Source organism: Exophiala xenobiotica, assembly GCF_000835505.1.
Source record: "Exophiala xenobiotica strain CBS 118157 unplaced genomic scaffold supercont1.4, whole genome shotgun sequence".
NCBI classification, from domain to species: Eukaryota; Fungi; Ascomycota; class Eurotiomycetes; order Chaetothyriales; family Herpotrichiellaceae; genus Exophiala; species Exophiala xenobiotica.
In genome coordinates this window covers 2,310,360-2,326,386 of record NW_013562491.1, presented here as the reverse complement: position 1 = coordinate 2,326,386, position 16,027 = coordinate 2,310,360, and the positions used below count along the sequence as shown (strand labels likewise).

At 54.0% G+C, this 16,027-nt stretch overlaps 8 protein-coding genes across 10 annotated transcripts; 4 read left to right on the top strand and 4 right to left on the bottom strand.

Moving 5' to 3' along the window:
* The first annotated feature begins 79 nt into the window (after nt 1-79).
* PV05_07080 (uncharacterized protein) lies at nt 80-2,138 on the top strand. Its single transcript, XM_013459872.1, has 2 exons — nt 80-1,276; nt 1,334-2,138. Exons 1-2 carry the CDS (start codon nt 389-391, stop codon nt 1,682-1,684), a joined length of 1,239 nt encoding a protein of 412 aa, XP_013315326.1. The 5' UTR covers nt 80-388; the 3' UTR covers nt 1,685-2,138.
* Nucleotides 2,139-2,400: 262 nt separating this feature from the next.
* On the top strand, nt 2,401-5,070 carry PV05_07078 (uncharacterized protein). The gene has a single exon (XM_013459870.1). It carries the CDS (start codon nt 2,686-2,688, stop codon nt 3,565-3,567), a length of 882 nt encoding a protein of 293 aa, XP_013315324.1. The 5' UTR covers nt 2,401-2,685; the 3' UTR covers nt 3,568-5,070.
* Nucleotides 3,816-4,691, bottom strand: PV05_07079 (uncharacterized protein; the record flags this gene model as incomplete). The annotated part of the gene is made up of 1 exon (XM_013459871.1): nt 3,816-4,691. The coding sequence occupies one exon, from the start codon at nt 4,689-4,691 to the stop codon at nt 3,816-3,818; it is 876 nt and encodes a 291-aa protein (XP_013315325.1).
* A 60-nt stretch (nt 5,071-5,130) lies between the features above and the next one.
* On the bottom strand, nt 5,131-7,164 carry PV05_07077 (uncharacterized protein; the record flags this gene model as incomplete). The annotated part of the gene is made up of 8 exons (XM_013459869.1): nt 5,131-5,345; nt 5,397-5,555; nt 5,607-6,390; nt 6,440-6,513; nt 6,583-6,631; nt 6,690-6,708; nt 6,820-7,041; nt 7,118-7,164. 8 exons carry the CDS (start codon nt 7,162-7,164, stop codon nt 5,131-5,133), a joined length of 1,569 nt encoding a protein of 522 aa, XP_013315323.1.
* A 40-nt stretch (nt 7,165-7,204) lies between these two features.
* PV05_07076 (uncharacterized protein) lies at nt 7,205-8,327 on the bottom strand (the record flags this gene model as incomplete). The annotated part of the gene is made up of 2 exons (XM_013459868.1): nt 7,205-7,380; nt 7,439-8,327. 2 exons carry the CDS (start codon nt 8,325-8,327, stop codon nt 7,205-7,207), a joined length of 1,065 nt encoding a protein of 354 aa, XP_013315322.1.
* Nucleotides 8,328-8,984: 657 nt separating this feature from the next.
* PV05_07075 lies at nt 8,985-11,381 on the top strand. Of its 3 annotated transcripts, XM_013459867.1 has the most exons (4): nt 8,985-9,893; nt 9,950-10,778; nt 10,832-10,916; nt 10,972-11,381. In XM_013459867.1, the coding sequence occupies exons 1-4, from the start codon at nt 9,464-9,466 to the stop codon at nt 11,182-11,184; spliced, it is 1,557 nt and encodes a 518-aa protein (XP_013315321.1). In that variant the 5' UTR covers nt 8,985-9,463; the 3' UTR covers nt 11,185-11,381. The 3 variants fall into 3 exon arrangements, with proteins under 3 accessions (XP_013315321.1, XP_013315320.1, XP_013315319.1); XM_013459866.1 differs by having other exon boundaries at nt 9,950-10,916; XM_013459865.1 differs by having other exon boundaries at nt 8,985-10,778.
* Nucleotides 11,382-11,595: 214 nt separating this feature from the next.
* Nucleotides 11,596-14,192, top strand: PV05_07074 (uncharacterized protein). Its single transcript, XM_013459864.1, has 3 exons — nt 11,596-11,955; nt 12,041-12,388; nt 12,458-14,192. Exons 1-3 carry the CDS (start codon nt 11,657-11,659, stop codon nt 13,968-13,970), a joined length of 2,160 nt encoding a protein of 719 aa, XP_013315318.1. The 5' UTR covers nt 11,596-11,656; the 3' UTR covers nt 13,971-14,192.
* Nucleotides 14,010-15,634, bottom strand: PV05_07073 (uncharacterized protein). The gene is made up of 3 exons (XM_013459863.1): nt 15,233-15,634; nt 14,635-15,116; nt 14,010-14,473 (listed from the first exon to the last, which is right to left on the bottom strand). Exons 1-3 carry the CDS (start codon nt 15,467-15,469, stop codon nt 14,203-14,205), a joined length of 990 nt encoding a protein of 329 aa, XP_013315317.1. The 5' UTR covers nt 15,470-15,634; the 3' UTR covers nt 14,010-14,202.
* Nucleotides 15,635-16,027: the final 393 nt, after the last annotated feature.

Below are 16,027 nucleotides of genomic sequence, written 5' to 3'. Positions count from 1 at the left end.
CATTTCCGGTAATGCCATGTCCCACACCCACCCAAGCACCCAGTCTCAGAGGACCAACGTCTCGTTTGCGAGATTAGCCTACCTCTTTTCAAGCTTCTCCAAACTCTGAGGCCGCCCGCGTGGCTGCCTGAACCATGTCCGGGTCGAGTCCGCTGCCATGATGGCCATCACCACCCACACACCCTGTTCCAACACTGGAGCCGACATAAGTACTACCTGTCCCCGTCTCTCTTCGTACTGGACCTCTCCCTCAGCTCGCAACACTTGACCGCAGTCTCGATTGACCTTTCAATCATCCACTCTTTTTGAGCTCGTTCTGATTTTCAAGGTCGTTGACCTTAGCCATTCTTTAGTTCAACAACAACTACAACCACCTAATCCACCAAACATGCAATACCTGTCCTACGCCCTGCCGCTGGCTGCCTTGGCCAGCGGCGCCTTTGCCAACCCGCTCGAAGCCCGAGGATGGTCATCTTGCCAGGAAAACTCCTGCTTGGCCGCTGTCACTGGCAAGGCCGCTCTTGGTGACGACCACCTCCGAGGTGCTCACTGCGCCAGCTTCTTGGCCACCACCGTCACTCCTCCTGCCGTCACCGTCACCGAGTCTGTTACTGGGGAATGGTCCGACTGGAAGGCCAAGGCCAAGCGTGCCAGCGTGACCGTCTGCCCCAACGAGGTCCCCAACTACGCCAGTGCTTGTGACGAGGCTGCCTATACCAGCGCCTGCTCATGCTTCGGCTTCACCGAGGTTAAGACCACCACAATTGCTCCCACCACCACCACCAAGACCGTCTACGTCGCTGCCACTGGCGGATCTACTGCCACCGGTGGTTCCGACTCCGGCTCTGGCTGGGGTTCAGGCTCTGGCTCTGGCTCTGGCTCTTGCTCCGCCACTGTTACCAAGACCGCCACTGTTGTCTCTGGCACCACCTGCCCGGCTGGCAGCACCACCACTGTCACCGCCAGCGAATGGGGCTCCTCATCATGCAAGGCTGGCTCAACCACAACTGTCACCGTCACCAAGGGCGGACCATCCACTTCTGCGGCCACCACCACCACCGCCTCGGCCACACCATCTTCATGCATCGTCACTGATGCGTTGGCCAGCGCCATCGCTGCCAACTTCACTCTCCTGCTCGAGTACACTTCCTACGCTGGTCAATCCAACCCATACATCCCAGCTGGCCGAGGCTACAAGCAGGATGTCTCTGATGCCACACTTGCCGCCGACTTCAGCGACATTTCAGACTCGATCAACTTCATGGCTGGCTTCCCTGTAAGTTAATCTTCCCTCAATCACATGTAATATCATGTGCTAACCGAAATTTTCCAGCTCGGCTCCGTGACTTTCGCCAGCAAGCAAGCCTTTGACTACGGCCAGGGCAAGCTCCAACCCGAAGCCAGTGTGTCCACCCTCAACGTCTGGCACGACTGCAACAGCATCACCTGGAGATGGAGACTCACTGCCAACCCTTCAGCATACCCAGTCAACGGAATCAACTACATGATCATTGACAAGGACGGCAAGATCCAGAAGAACTACGCCGAATTCGACAACGGTGCCTGGCTCCAGTCCTTTGGCCAACAGTGTGCCACCCAGAACGTCACCGTCACCAGCCCTGCTGCCACCAAGCGATGGGCCGTTGACAACACTCTGCTCCGCGCCCGTGGCTTCCAGAACTAAGCTACTCCCGCACTATCACAGTGTAGAGGGCCTTTGGCCATGAAGTGTTAATAATGGACGTTACACGCCCGGACGTCGTCATTATTTTTTGCATGCAACATTCTAAAGGGGCATCAGCATAGGCAAGGAATATTTGGGGGGGAATGTTTGTTCATTTCATGTATCAAAAAAATGTTCTGCTTCTTTCTTTTTCGGAAGGCCTCAAAGAATGAGTTGGATGAAACGTTATGGAAGACTTCAATCTAATCATTCGGTAATGCAGAACTCTTGACGGACTAATGAATGTCATGGCATCACCTTCATGTACCTTTGAGTGTCGTCCTTTGATCCTCCAAATCTATTAGTCCCCCCAAGCAGTGGTCTTATATCAGCGTTCGTCCGGTACCTGCAACGCAGCCCAGGCAAGCTGGCAACAGTTCTGTGGGTCGCACAGGGGCCATCTCGGAGTGTCATTTTTGCAGACAGACGTCGATCAAGCTGTCACTGCTGCCTCTTTGGATCGTTTCGCGTCTAACGTACTAGTAACCTTGAAAGGCGGCCAAGTTCCCAAGTCCTCAGGCTTTCAAGGTCGTTACACAGTCCTAAGAGGTTGTCCTCAATTCAGTCTTTAGCGACTTTCCTTACGATTCACAGTATTCTTCCCAGCACAAATTTGACACGGTTGCAATGGGAACTGCCATTCACGAGGTCACAGAAAACTGGACTTTAGAGGAGCAGAGTAGGGGGCGCTGGCGCTGCGGTTGCTACGCTTTTCGGTCTGAGATCTCGGACTTCCGGACGGAGTTCCAGCATCCTCATCTTAAGCAGTAGCACACACCAAAGGCACCGATCAGCATAAAAAAGAAGGCCAGTCACACCATTGCTTGCTCTACTTATCGATCGATCAAACAGGTCCAAACTTCGCAACGATCTCTCTAGACAACACCAATCTACTCTTTGCCCCTCCCACTTGACAACGCAGTACAATACAAATAATACAATACAGACGGGTCTTCATCAGCATGAGCTCGACAGACACACCGCAACCGACGTATTCACAAGGCCACAGCGCCAGCGTGGTCGCCTCGCACGTCTCCCGCACCGTCGAAAACTCGGCATCCTTCCTGACACCACATCTCAAGCCCGACTTCACCATCGTGGACCTTGGCTGCGGCCCTGGGACCATCACGCGGGGATTCTGCGCGTTCGTCCCGGACGGCTCCGTGATTGGGATCGACTCTTCAGCCGCCGTCATTGAGCAAGCGCGCTCCCTCGCCGTCGGCCTCGCATCGGGGGAGTCTGAGTCGGGGGCTAGTAGTGCCGCAGAAGGCCTCAAAGGGTCCTATGCCAACCTGCAATTTCGCGTCGGCGACATCACCGCCGCCCCTTTACCCTTCGACGACGATTCAGTCGACGTGGTCTACACGCACCAAACGCTCATCCACATCCCGTCGCCCATCAGGGTCATCAGGGAAGCCCTTCGGATCCTCAAGCCCGGCGGCATTCTCGCGATGCGCGAAGCGGACCACGCGGCCAATGAACCGACCACGCCTCCCCTCGAGCAGTACTGGCAAAGTATCTTCGCGTCCGCTCGGGCCATGGGCGCTCAGGGCGAGGGCACGGGTCGGCGACTGCACCTATGGGCTCAGGAGGCGGGCTTTGAGCGCTCGAAGATGCAGATCGGCGCCGGCGCGACCGTCTACACGGCGCCGGATGAGGCCAAGTGGTGGGCTGGCGTGCACATTGGTCGGCTTGACGGCGAGATCGGCGAAAGGTGGCTGAGGGACAAGATTGTCCAGAGTCAACACGAGATCGAGGATATGAAGGCTGCGCTGAGGGCGTGGGGAGACAGCCCTGAAGCTTGGTATTCGGTCATGCAAGGAGAGGTGGTCTGCCGGAAGTAAGCAAGCGAGGGTGGTATCAACAGAAAGTGTGTGATGATTCACAAGATACTTACTACGTCTTTCTATGCAAGTCGGAGGCGAGGCCGTCGGGTCCGACCTGAAAGCCAACAGTGACTCAAGCGTGCGGAAATGCTGGGACAGAACACCAGAACGGCGACTGATTGCATCAAGAATCGCAGCAAATCTGGTGTATTTGATACTCAATCCAGACCCAACTACAAGGCTCATCACATATCGACAGCTTTGCATCACACGAGTCTCAGCACGCCCAAGACTTCACCACCTCGTCCATCCTGCACGATCAGAACCGATGCCTCATTTTCGCGGGCCTCTCCTCGCCTGCCGACGTTAAATCTAGTTCTCTCATTTCCAGCCACGTACCCCATCTTCTCCACGCCCGTCACGACGTTGACATGCGGCAGTATCCGACCAGCGTTCTCACCACGATCGATCCTCACAGAGTGCAAGGCTGGCAGATACCGGACGTGCAGAACCTCCAGCGCGGAAGCATTTGAACTTGTTGGCAGCTTGGGCATCGACAAAGTACTAGTATCCACCTCGACAACCACACCGCCATTGCCCGTCTGCTGGACGACACTGATTTTGACCCTTTGATCTGCCTTCTTCTGGCCCTCACTCAGCACCCTCTGCAGGTCCGCACGGGTGTTTCCCACACCTACACCCAGCCCGTTGACCACGACCATGGGCGTGTACGCGCTCTCTAAGCCCAACTTGCGGACATACTCGCGCTGACGGGCGTCATTGGCAGACAAACCGAACACGTCGGCCCAGCCGAGATAGTCCCAGTACGTGACGTGATAGGTGAGGAGAAGGTAGTCATTGCCTGGGTCGGGGTTGTGTTCCTGGTCTTGGGCAAGAGAGATCAGGTTGCTGTTCGTGGGGGGGCAGGAGTTGCACCCTTGCGACTGGAACAGTTCGATTAGTGTCATGGGCTTTTTGGGTCTGTTGGCAGGTGTTGAGTGGGATTGGCGCAACAGGTGTTTGGTGTCGTTGAGCTCGCGGTATGGGCCGTTGTGGATTGGTGGTGCTATGCTGCTGTGATGGGAGTCGCCATCATGAAGGCCTTCAATACGTGTGCGGATCGACTTGAATATCGATGACATGACAGGCGCTGAAGAGTTGAAGTCGCGGCGCTGATACTGCCACGTACTGCGTATGTCGTTCTCAAAAGTGACTGCTTGTGTTTAGGTCTTCTCGGTCAAGTGGTTTGTCCAGGGCTCCGATTACGCGGCGAACACCCAGGTTGCTCGTAACACAAAAAATCGATGGCACGGTTGCAGACGCGAATGCAATTCATACCAGACGACTCCTTCTTTATACGCCGCGGCAACCTCATCTCATCGGGTTGTTCGCTTGGTGAGATGGTGTGGCTTGGATGGCTGATTGATGCCATAATCAACACTTGCGATGATGACGCTAAACAACCGGCTGAGGCACAGCCTTGTAGCCCCAACCACGTCCAAGTAAAGTTGCATTCTCAGAGCAGAGCTGATCTTTCATCTTTGTACAAATGACTTCTCAATTGAATAATCGATTAAAATCCTAGACCTTGTCACGATTCGTCAAAGTCCGCTCCTGCTTGTAACTGCCATCTGGTTGGGGATGCCGCTGCGTGGCATTGCCAGTATCTATTCCTGTCGGCACTCCGCGAAGATTGGCATCTTTATCGTTCTCGTTTCCATCCCGCCTTTCGAGTTCCTTGTGCTCGACCCAGCCTTGTAGGCCTGGTGCGAAAAACAGCTTTCCCTGCCAAACGCCTGTGGCTCGTGAGTACTTGGACAAGGGAAGGCTCTGCGGCTTTCTCGTACCTTTGTAGAAGCTCAACAAAGCGCAGAACAACCATAAAGCGATGGTGGCAACGGAACAAAAGGCAGCCCATCCTCTCATACCGTTGTTGCGAATGTCTTGGCTCATTGCATTCCAAGCATTGCTGTACACTCCGCATGGGAAGACGAAGCTCCAAAAGCCTAGCCAGCAGAGTTAGCAGGAACAAAGGAATGTGTGAATTCATGACTTACCAACGTTGAACGTCTTGGGCACCTTCGCGTATACCGAAAAACAAGCCTCAACAAGAAGAAACGACGCTATACCAAGTTGCAGGAGAGCAACGATGATCCCGGCCCAATGGATCCCTTCAGCGATGGTTGCCATGGTTGCTGGATCGTTAGGAGGCTGTGGAGGACGCTCCAGGGTGAATCTGTGCTTCCTGATCTGACTCGCCAGACCAACCGCCATCTGCTGGATCGAATATGCTCCCATTCCGAAAGGTCCGACTGGGACAAAGGTGCTGATTATTGCCTCTCGCGGTGGTAGTTGGCAGCTCATAAGGCGCCAGAAATATAGAGATAGGATAACCAGCGACATGCCAACCCCAAGGGACCACATGAGGAACGATGTCACGAGCAGTGTAACGCTGTTCTTGTAGGCAAGATAAGGAGAAATGGCTCCACCAACCGTCGAGTCGACGATGAGTGGGATGAAGGTCAAAAACCAAGCGCCATTGACATCCGAAAAACAGTGCTGCTTCTGGCGCCGATACATAAAGAAGACCCCGCCGAATGCAACGAAGAGGCTCATCGCTGCTGCAATCCAGTACATGACTTCTGCAACGTACATTGCTGCCTGGTGGTCAGAGTAGAAGTTGACTATGCCCAGTATGATGGTCTCGAATGCGACTGCGACAGCGCCTAAGTAGCTGGTCTGCGAGAAGTCGTCGACAACATTTTTGGCGACTTGTGGGTACATCATCACCCGGAGGAGGCCCAAAGTCATGAAGAAGGCGAAGATGCAGATATCAGCAATCTATGCACGTATAAGCTTACGGCTTGGGCATGTATAGCGTGGTACGTACCCAGAAGATATATGCTATCGTCTTCAACCATCCCGCCGGATAGGGGAAATGGGTAAGGAGTTGCGTACATACGCCTGGGGAGTGCTTGTCAGTCCAGCTGAAAGGCCCACTGCAGGGCTACCGATGCTGGTATTGGAGCTTACCGGTTCCCATGGGCACTGTGAACCATGACGGATCGGCTGTTATGATGCGCTGGAAACAGAAGTCAACCGTGTTGACCTTGTCTGGATGTCGCAGATGGTAGACGTACCTCCCTCCAGTCATTCGCACTAAACCATGTCTTCAGATTCGGTTTCAGAGCTGCCATTGTGCCAGTCTCGTACATCAGACACAAGGGGATGACGAGGAGGAAAGTTCATGCTTCAGGACAGGTCACATACGTATAGTAACTTTGCACGGAACCACGGCTCGAGAGCATTCCAATATTGGTTTGAGGGTGGCATAAGTGGTGAAAAATGACGTAGCGAACCAGGGCATATGATGGCATCCACCACCAACAACCACAGCTCCGCGGCTCTGTCCTCCGGGGAGCCACAAGCACACTCGAGGCACAATCCCCGCCTGCTAAGCTTGACATCACCCCATCATGCTCCCTAACCTGGCTAATAAGGGCACCATCAGCGTCCATCAATGGCTAGTGAGGCTCTCCGACGGGCCGGTAAGTCATGTAATCGTTACCTCTTCAGATCTCTTGATGTCACCAGCCGAATTGGAGGTTTCGCCATCTCTGGCAGTGTCGTAGTAGCGGTATTGCAAAACCCTCCATTATTCACATTCTATCTTGACGAGACAACCCTTGGCCTTGAGCTGACAGAAGAAGAGGTCGCGCTCAGCGAACAGCCACATACCCTCTTTCGCAAAGCAGAAGTTGGCCGTGAACCCTCCGGTAACAATCTTACCGACTAGGGTGCCATCTGGTGCCCAGCAGTGTACACCATCACCTAATCATATACTCAGCGACTGTCCTTGAATGACTGTCTGAAAGGAAGAAGAGCTTACCACATCCAGAATATACGTAACCTTTTTCGTCGCACTTTATCCCGTCAGGGATACCGATTGCACAAAAAGCAAAGACGCGCCTGTTATGCAACTCCCGTCCATTGACAACATCATAAACGTAGATGGTCCCAGGCAACTTGGGGTTCATTGAGAACTGATGCCCATCACCTGGACCTGCATGTGCCTGGACCGCCCCGGTGTCTGTGACATACAGGCGCTTATAGTCCGGACTGAAGCACAGCCCGTTACATTCAACAAAGCCATCGGCTACCATCCAGCACTCTTTACTCTTCGGATTGAACCGATAGACTTGAGGGGGCAGCATAGAGGCCGGCCGAAAACCCTGATGATAGCCATAGTTCGGATCGGTGAACCAAATCTCCCCTGTCTCATGGTGAACGACGACATCGTTGACGGAATTGAACTCGCGACCGTAGAAGTTGTTGATGAGTGTTTCTGACTTTTCGGTGACAGGATCGACATGAACAAGGCCCGACGGTGTTGTTCTATCGCCTTGCGAGCAGTACAGGACACCGTCTTTATAGTTGCAAGCGCCGTTCGCTTGAACGACCTCGGGAAAGTCGAGCTGGGTGACTTTGTGGGTGGCTGCATCGATTGCATAGAGGTGGACAGGATCGCAGGTCTGGAAGTTCGCAGTGAAGTAGATGCTATTGGTCGGGCGTACATAGACCCCTGCTTCATGTGCGAATTGATAGTCTCGCTTTTCGATGAGGGTAAGTTTTGGTGAGTATCCCAGGACGTCTTCCGTGAAGCTTTCGGCGTAGACACAGAAGCCAGGATTCTTACTGTAGGAGCGAGCAAACGAGGAGTCCTTGACAGCACGGCCGTGGTCTACCCGCACTATATCGGTAAAGGATTCGCCTGTCATGATGATGTCGAAAATGCTGGAGGAATACAAGTTGCTCAAGGCCAATTGGAATTACTGGACGCTCTCTGCCTCTCTGCGTGCGGAGGGCCAAGATGGAGAAATTCTTCTACCAGGTTGGTTGTCCTTGTCCTCACTCTGGAACGAAGAGAATGTCCGAACTTGGCTTCATTCCTATCAGTTTTCAGATGTCCGTTCAGCTCAGCCATGAGGACAAGAGCCAATGACACCGACGGATACTTACAACCGCCCACCATCGCCCCTTACTGTACAATTGCGGCTGGCATGTTTCCGGGGTCTTCACCGAGCTTTCTCCACGCTTGATCTTTCCTTCCTGGCCTCGTGGGGCTACTAGGCCTCATGTACACCAGTGTACACCCTACATCCTACCCTGTGCGGAGGTACAAGTCGAGGAAATACCACTATCATGCCACCTACAGTGACGACTCGGCAAAACTACCGGCTGGAAGCCGCACGCCAACCTCTCGATGCCTCTTTATATCCCAGTTTCTTGCCGACGAGACTTTTGCCTAACGACGCCTCCGATAGGGCTTAAGCACGACCCATACGGAGTTCACAACATGATTTGACAGCAAAGGCCCATCGAGGCTCCCATCATCTCCTCTCGAGAGAGGCCACGCCGGTGAACATGCCGGGAAAGAGCTTTGATAACAGAGCCCATGGGCAGTTCGCCGTGTACCACTGCATCCAGATTTCTCAAGGTCTCCAAATTCTTAGCGAGGCTTGCTCGTACCAGTACTTGTGTTCGCGCAGGAAGCTTGAGTCGCGGATCAGGTTAGTCAACCCACTACTGGTACAACAAATTAAACGGTTAAACGGTCCACCTCATTGATGGACGGATCCATCCTCACGTATGGTGCGCAAATATGTTATCGCACTTGAAGCATGTCGAGGACAAAGCAAGGCCAGCGGAGGCCCCAGAATCCCCGGGACTGGGTCTCCAGATGGAGTGGCGGACGATCACCATCGAAGTATAAAAGAATGACTCCCCTGGCAGAACAGGCCCACCCTTCTCAAGGTCCTCATCGACGCCCTTCCTCCTGGTCCTCTTCAACATCCTTCCTCCTTTCACACCAGTACTGTCTGCTGCTCAGTACCTCCAACAACTCATCTTCACGATGGATACAGCTCCAACCTTCCTGGGTCTCCGTGGCCAACCTCTCATCTATGCTGTCACCTTCACGAGCTCAATCGGATTCCTTTTGTTTGGGTACGATCTGGGCTTTATGGGCGGATTAACGACGTCGACGACCTTCCTGAACGTCTTCGGCAATCCGGGATCTGCCCTTTTGGGCTTCATCGTCGCCAGCTACGAAGTGGGAGCTCTCTTTGGAGCTCTCTTCCAATTTGCCCTTGGTGACCGATACGGTCGTAAGACAAACAACCTTGGTGGTGCGATCTTGGTCATCATTGGAGCCGTCTTACAGGCTTCAACCACTACACTTGCCCAATTTCTTGTTGGTCGAGTCGTTGGAGGGTTTGGCCTTGGCTGTATGACCACCGTCATTCCCATCTGGCTGACTGAGTGCGCTACTCGGGCCAATCGAGGTTGGTCTCCATGTCCATGTTTTAACTCCCATGAATCCAGGGTTGACACCATCAAGGTCGTATGATGGCGATGCAGCTATCAAACCTGATCATCGGACTCATTCTTTCCAACTGGCTCGACTATGGCATGGCCGACTACTCGTCCAGCGTCTCCTGGCGTTTCCCTTGTGCCTTCCAGATCATCTTCTGCATTATCGTCTGTTGCCTGATGCCGTTCTTGCCAGAGTCTCCCCGCTATCTCTTCCGCTCCGGCCAAGTTGAACGCGGTATGACCTCGATGGCTGCACTGCGTGGCACTACCCGAGATAACCCGGACGTCCAACTGGAGATCAAAGAGATCCAGTATATTCTCGAAGTCGAAGCTGAAGAAGTTGGAACATGGTCGGATTGCTTCAAGGACGGCGGTATCTACGGCTGGCAGCGAGTGGCTATCGCTTTCTCCGCCAACTTCTTCCAGCAACTGTCCGGGGTCAACGTCATGTCGTCTCTTGGTCCATACATCTTTCAGACTTCAATTGGCATGAGCAGTCGCAATGCTCTTCTGGTCTCTGGTGGTCTTCAAGTCTACTACTTCCTCAGCTCCTTGATCCCATGGTACACCACGAACAACGTCGGTCGCAGAAAGCTCTTCATGATTGGATCGGCCGGTATGGGCGTTTGTATGCTTCTGTCTGCCATCTTTGTCGGCGTCGGCAGCCAGGGCCTTGGATATGCTGCAGCGGTGGTTCTCTACATCTTCCACACTTTCTTCACCCTTGGATGGCAGTCGAATATGTGGATCTACCCCAGCGAGATCCTACCGCTGAAGCTTCGGCTTCGTGGAGGTGCGCTTGCGGTTGTGTCCCAGTGGCTGTTCACCTTTGTGGTTGTCCAGATCACGCCTCCGTATGTCCTTCGAGCTTCTCTCTGCACCGGAAGGAAGAGCTGACAACCCGCAGGATGATCACGAACATCAACTACAGGAGCTACATTGTCTTCGCAGTGGTCAATTTCGCCACGATCCCTTGCGTGTATTTCTTCTATGTAGGTTTTCGACCCTGGCTTTGTCTGCTTTTCATGACTGACACGCTTGACACAGCCGGAAACACTCAAACTTCCGCTCGAGGCGATAGATTTGCTGTTCACTGGCCGTCCGGGAGAGCAGCGTCCGAGCTTCATGCAGGCTGTTCGGAACTCTAGGAACCAGGAATTCAAAGACACTATCATGGCGACTTTGATCGAACGGGCTGACCAAGAGGGCGACGCTGGTATCAAGATGGCCCCGATCCACGATGAGACTGCTAAAGTGTGACTGGGTCAACGACACTCCAACACATCGCCCATGGATGTTGTCTATGAAGGAATGTTAAACACCTACTATACACCGTCTTTCAGGTATGCTTTAGATAGGATCTCGACGATCATCCAAATGTAAGGCCGAAGAACTTTCGGGAAAGAAGAATAAACATTCAAGCACTACCTATAAGTCCTTCAGAGCTTCAAAGTCAGTAAAACAAGACTTGAACAATACTGCAACACCTCTTTCTGCCACCTTTGAGACATTCCATCAAGTTATAGTACTAACCTAGGTAAGTACTCACCTGGAATAATCCGGACCATCTGCTATGCGTGAGGCGGGGGTCGTTGATCAGCCAATCAAGCCACAGACCGGGGATTCTTCTAAAATTCAATTCCCCGGGTTTTCGGCCCGTGAGGTCCATCATTAAATCCTCCATCCTCTATTCTCCCTCTTCCAACCGCCCACCTCAATACCATCTTCGAGAATGCAACAATCCAACAATGCAAGTCCATATTATCAGGATGTCGAGGCCAACGGACAACAGCCGCAGGATACAAATGGCCCGTCACCAGTGTTGTCCTCCAAATCTACCGGCGAAAAACCAAGCTCTGACACTCCGCGGCAAGTGACCCGGAAAGGCCGAGCATGCATGACATGCAGGAAACTCAAGGTCAAATGCGGAGGCCCTGAGAGCGGAGATGGCTTTGGGTGCCAGCGATGCCAGAGACTAGGACTTGAGTGCAAGATGGTGAAGAGGTTACGCGTGAGCATGGCGGATGAAGGGTATGTATACGACACTAAACGTGCCCCGAGCTTTAGACGTCTTCGCCATTCAAAGTGGCTCCTAACTGAACTGACCATCGGCCAGACAAACGGATCCATCCATTGCCCGACTTGATCGATCGGTGCGCGCCATACTGGCCAAACTGGACATGCCTTCGCTCGATTCGTTTGGACCTGGGTCGATACCGCCAGGGACCAGCGGAACCGCGAAGACGACGCGAGAAAACTCGCGTGAGAACTCACCACACCCAGACTCCAAGAACGATATCGCCAGCGCCCCGATGGAGGGACTCTACGAGGCGACCCATCTCAGCGCATTGCGGTCCCGCACCGGTGGCCCGCCAACAGAACGACGGTTGCGCAAGAACATCGAATCTGACCTTATCGCCCAAGGTGTCATTGCCGTCGACGAAGCCGAAAGGATGCTAAGTTTGTATGTTCTGCCATCTTTGCTCACGCTTCCTCAAAGTGTTTGAGTACGCACTTATCTGACTATTGTCAGGTTCAAAACCTCGCTGTCACGGTATCTCTTCAACGCCGCGATATCTCCCGAGCGCACACTTCACAGCATTCGTTCATCATCTTCCTTGCTGTTCACGTCCATCATGGCAGTATCCTCTCTCCACATTCCCGGTATGGAGGACATCTACAACCGCAGCCATCGCCAGCTCCGCGAGCTGATCGCGTCAAGCATGTTTGACCGCTCGCACACACTCGAAGACATCCGCGCCCTATGTATCGCGGCCTTCTGGCTCCCCGACCTGTCCTGGAAGCTATCCGGCCACTGCGTGAGGATGGCCACCGAACTCAACCTACACCAAGCATTCTTCAAAGCCTTCCACTCCCCCTCAGCCCCGGAAGACAATCGCGAAGCAACCCTCGAACGCGCCCGACTTTGGTACCTCCTGTACGTGCTCGACCACCATTTCAGCATCGCCTATGGCCGACCGCCGGTGACCACCGAGATGCAAGCCATCCGCGAGACGGATCTATTCCTCCAGACAAAAGAATGCACCATGTCCGACCGGCGAGTCATCTCGCAAGTCGCCTTGTTCCGGATCTTAAGCCGCGCATACGACGCCTTTGGCCTCGAAGCCGGCCGCGCCCTTGGCGACGACGACGAGACCCTCATCATCCACGCTCGCTTCCTCGACGACCTGGGCAGATACCGCGAACACTTCCGCGCGCTCCTGCCCATGGACGAATACGTCGGCGGGTACTCGGTCCTCGGACTGGACCTGCACTACCATTTCTGCAGTATGCTGCTCAACTCGCTAGCCCTGCGAGGCCGGTCGATGAACTCGATCGGTTCGCTCCCGCACCGATTGCGGCCGCTGGCCTTCCACGCCATCGAGTCTGCACACCAGATCCTCGAAATCGTGCTGGGCGAGCCGGACCTGCGTCGCGCCCTGGTCGGCATGCCGCTGTTCCTGCACGCAATGATCGCGTTCGCCGTCGTCTTCCTGATCAAGATGTCCTCGATATGGGACGTGATTGGCGTGAGCACCGACGCGCATATGCGCACGAAACCGCTCATCGAGGGCATCATCGCCACCATGCGCGAGTGCAAGGCCGGTGGGAATCATATCCTTTACAAGATGGCGACCGGCTTTCAACGTCTTCTCCAGCGGAACGGGAACGCCTCCGCCTCCGCCGCCGCCACCGGGGCAAAGCCCGAGCCTACCAACAACGACAGGTCCTCGTTTGCCGCACAGCGGCTGGCCGGACAGGAGTTTCCAGACTCGCTGGCTGCATTGGCTGCCGTGGCGAATGGCCATGCCCACAGGTCTGGGTCTGGGTCTGGGTCTTTGGATTTCGTGACCTCGGCACAGCAACAGCATATCAACGGCCACGCGAGCGCGTTTGACGCGTCATTTGGTGGCTTGTCATCCCAAGTCGGAACGACGAGGTCCGACTGGCAACTCGACGACGATATGCTGTGGAACATGGTGGGGACTGAGTATGACCTGCTGGCAAATGCTCCTGATACGGATATGAACTTCTATGCATTTTGAACGGCGTTCTCACTGGTCCAGCGACATGGTCGATTTATACCCCAGTTTCCAATCGTCCTTTGGATCCAAAAGATATATGGCGATGACTAGAGCAACCGCTTGTCCTGTATAGAAGAGGGCATTTCACCATTTTGGAATTTGCAGGAGACGTGGCTTTTATCAATATAGCGCGAGGAAATCTCCCTCCCATCTTCACTTCACTTCACTTAACCTTCGTATGCCCCTGCTTTAATCAATCAAGATCCGGCACCGGCAGCCCCTGCACCAGCTTTACTCTCCGGCCCAACTTCTCGAGGGCCTTCCTTGAATTCTCCGCTCTCAACTCGGCGCTCTCCTTCTCCGACACCAGCACGAAATCATAAGTCATCAACGCCGTCCCTTCTTCCACGCCGTACTTCTCTGCCGTAGCCTTGTCCACTTTGCCCAGATCCACGATAAGCGGACTCTTGACGCCAAACACGGCATCCGAGTTCTCGTACGGGTCGTTCTTGAGATATAATGCCCTAGATTTTTGAATGTGTCAGTCTCAGTGTCACACAAACATACGCACACATGCACACGCGCGCGTCCATCCCATGGTTGCCTTCTCATCGCACAACCCGGCGCGGTGCGGAAAAAGAGGACGCTGCTGCAAAGAACGAAGTAACTGCCCGGAGGTACTCACGTAATCAAATGGTCAAACCCCTCCTTCTCGAACATGAAATGCATGTGCGCCGGCCTCATCGGGTGCCGGCCCAACTTCTTGAGCAACTGCCCAACAGGTCCATCGTGCGGAATCGGGTACGGCACAGGGACAATGGCCTTGAACCAGAACACGCCCTGGTCATCACTGGTCATGACGCAGCGCCCGTCCGGCCCCGTCCTGTCCGCGTGCTGCACATCATAATGTCCCGAAGAGTCCGTCTCCCAGATGTCGATCTTGACCCCCTGTATCGGTTTCCCCTCGACATCTTTCACGTGGCACAGCACGAGCAGAGGCTCGCCATTCGCGTCGTGGGACATCAACTCGCCGTTCGCCATGTGTTCGGCTTCGTGCGTGTGGAAGGGGCCCAGCACGGTTCCTTCGGTCGACTTCGCGGGTTTGGGGTGGTCGATGCTATCCACCAGGAGAGACAGGCCGAAGATGTCGGAGAGGAGGATGAACTCCTGTTCGCAAACATACATTTCTCGGTTAGCAGCTGCAAGTCGCCCTCTTTTCCCAATCCTTTACAAAGTCCCCTCGAACCGTGCGCGAACAGGGAAACCAAGAAGAGAGAACATACCTGCCTGACATCCGTACAAATCTGGCCCGTCTTCGTAAGAAACTGAATCCCCGCCATCCATTCCGCAGTACTCAATCTCGTCTCGCGCGCAAAGTCATGTAAATGCACGACGAGCCTCTCCAGAACATATTGCATCCGCGCGTCCGGATTGTTACTGTTGATCCGGATCACGTTCTCGGTGATGTTGTCGATGGTGAGGTCCATCAAGGGTGGGATTTTGACTTGGGTCGGGTCCATCTTGGATCGATTATGTCGACTCGACTGGTCACTCTTTCTGTCATGCACCTCAAAAATCACAAACACTTCAAGCAAGCACAAAGTCACAAAAGGATTTCCCAGCGAGAAGCAGAGCCAAACAGCAAAGAAATAGCAAACTACGGAGTAAGGTTCTAGACAATCTTTCACAGATTAAAGATGGGAAATCCCCAACTTCGTGGGGTCTCTACGAAGCAAGTGTCACCCAAGTATTAGTCCTGGCCTGTCCTGGGAATGGACTTATCCGATGGAGAACAGTGCGTCCAATGCAAGGAACAGTAAAGATCCCCGGCAATAATGGGGACTTCGAGCGGACTTTCGACTGGGCCTTTGTTCTAGAGGCTTGAACAGCTGATCATCATGGATGTCTCCTGACCGAGCACACGATAGCTGCAGAGATCGATTGCGCAGTCACAGGTTGGGTGATCAGGGGGTCTATCCGAAGCGCATCGGCAATCGCACTCCCACTTTCTGTGCTTCTTCTGGGATTGTGGAGAGGAGGGCGAGGATAGAGGGGCACATGCAGAAAAAAAGAGGGAC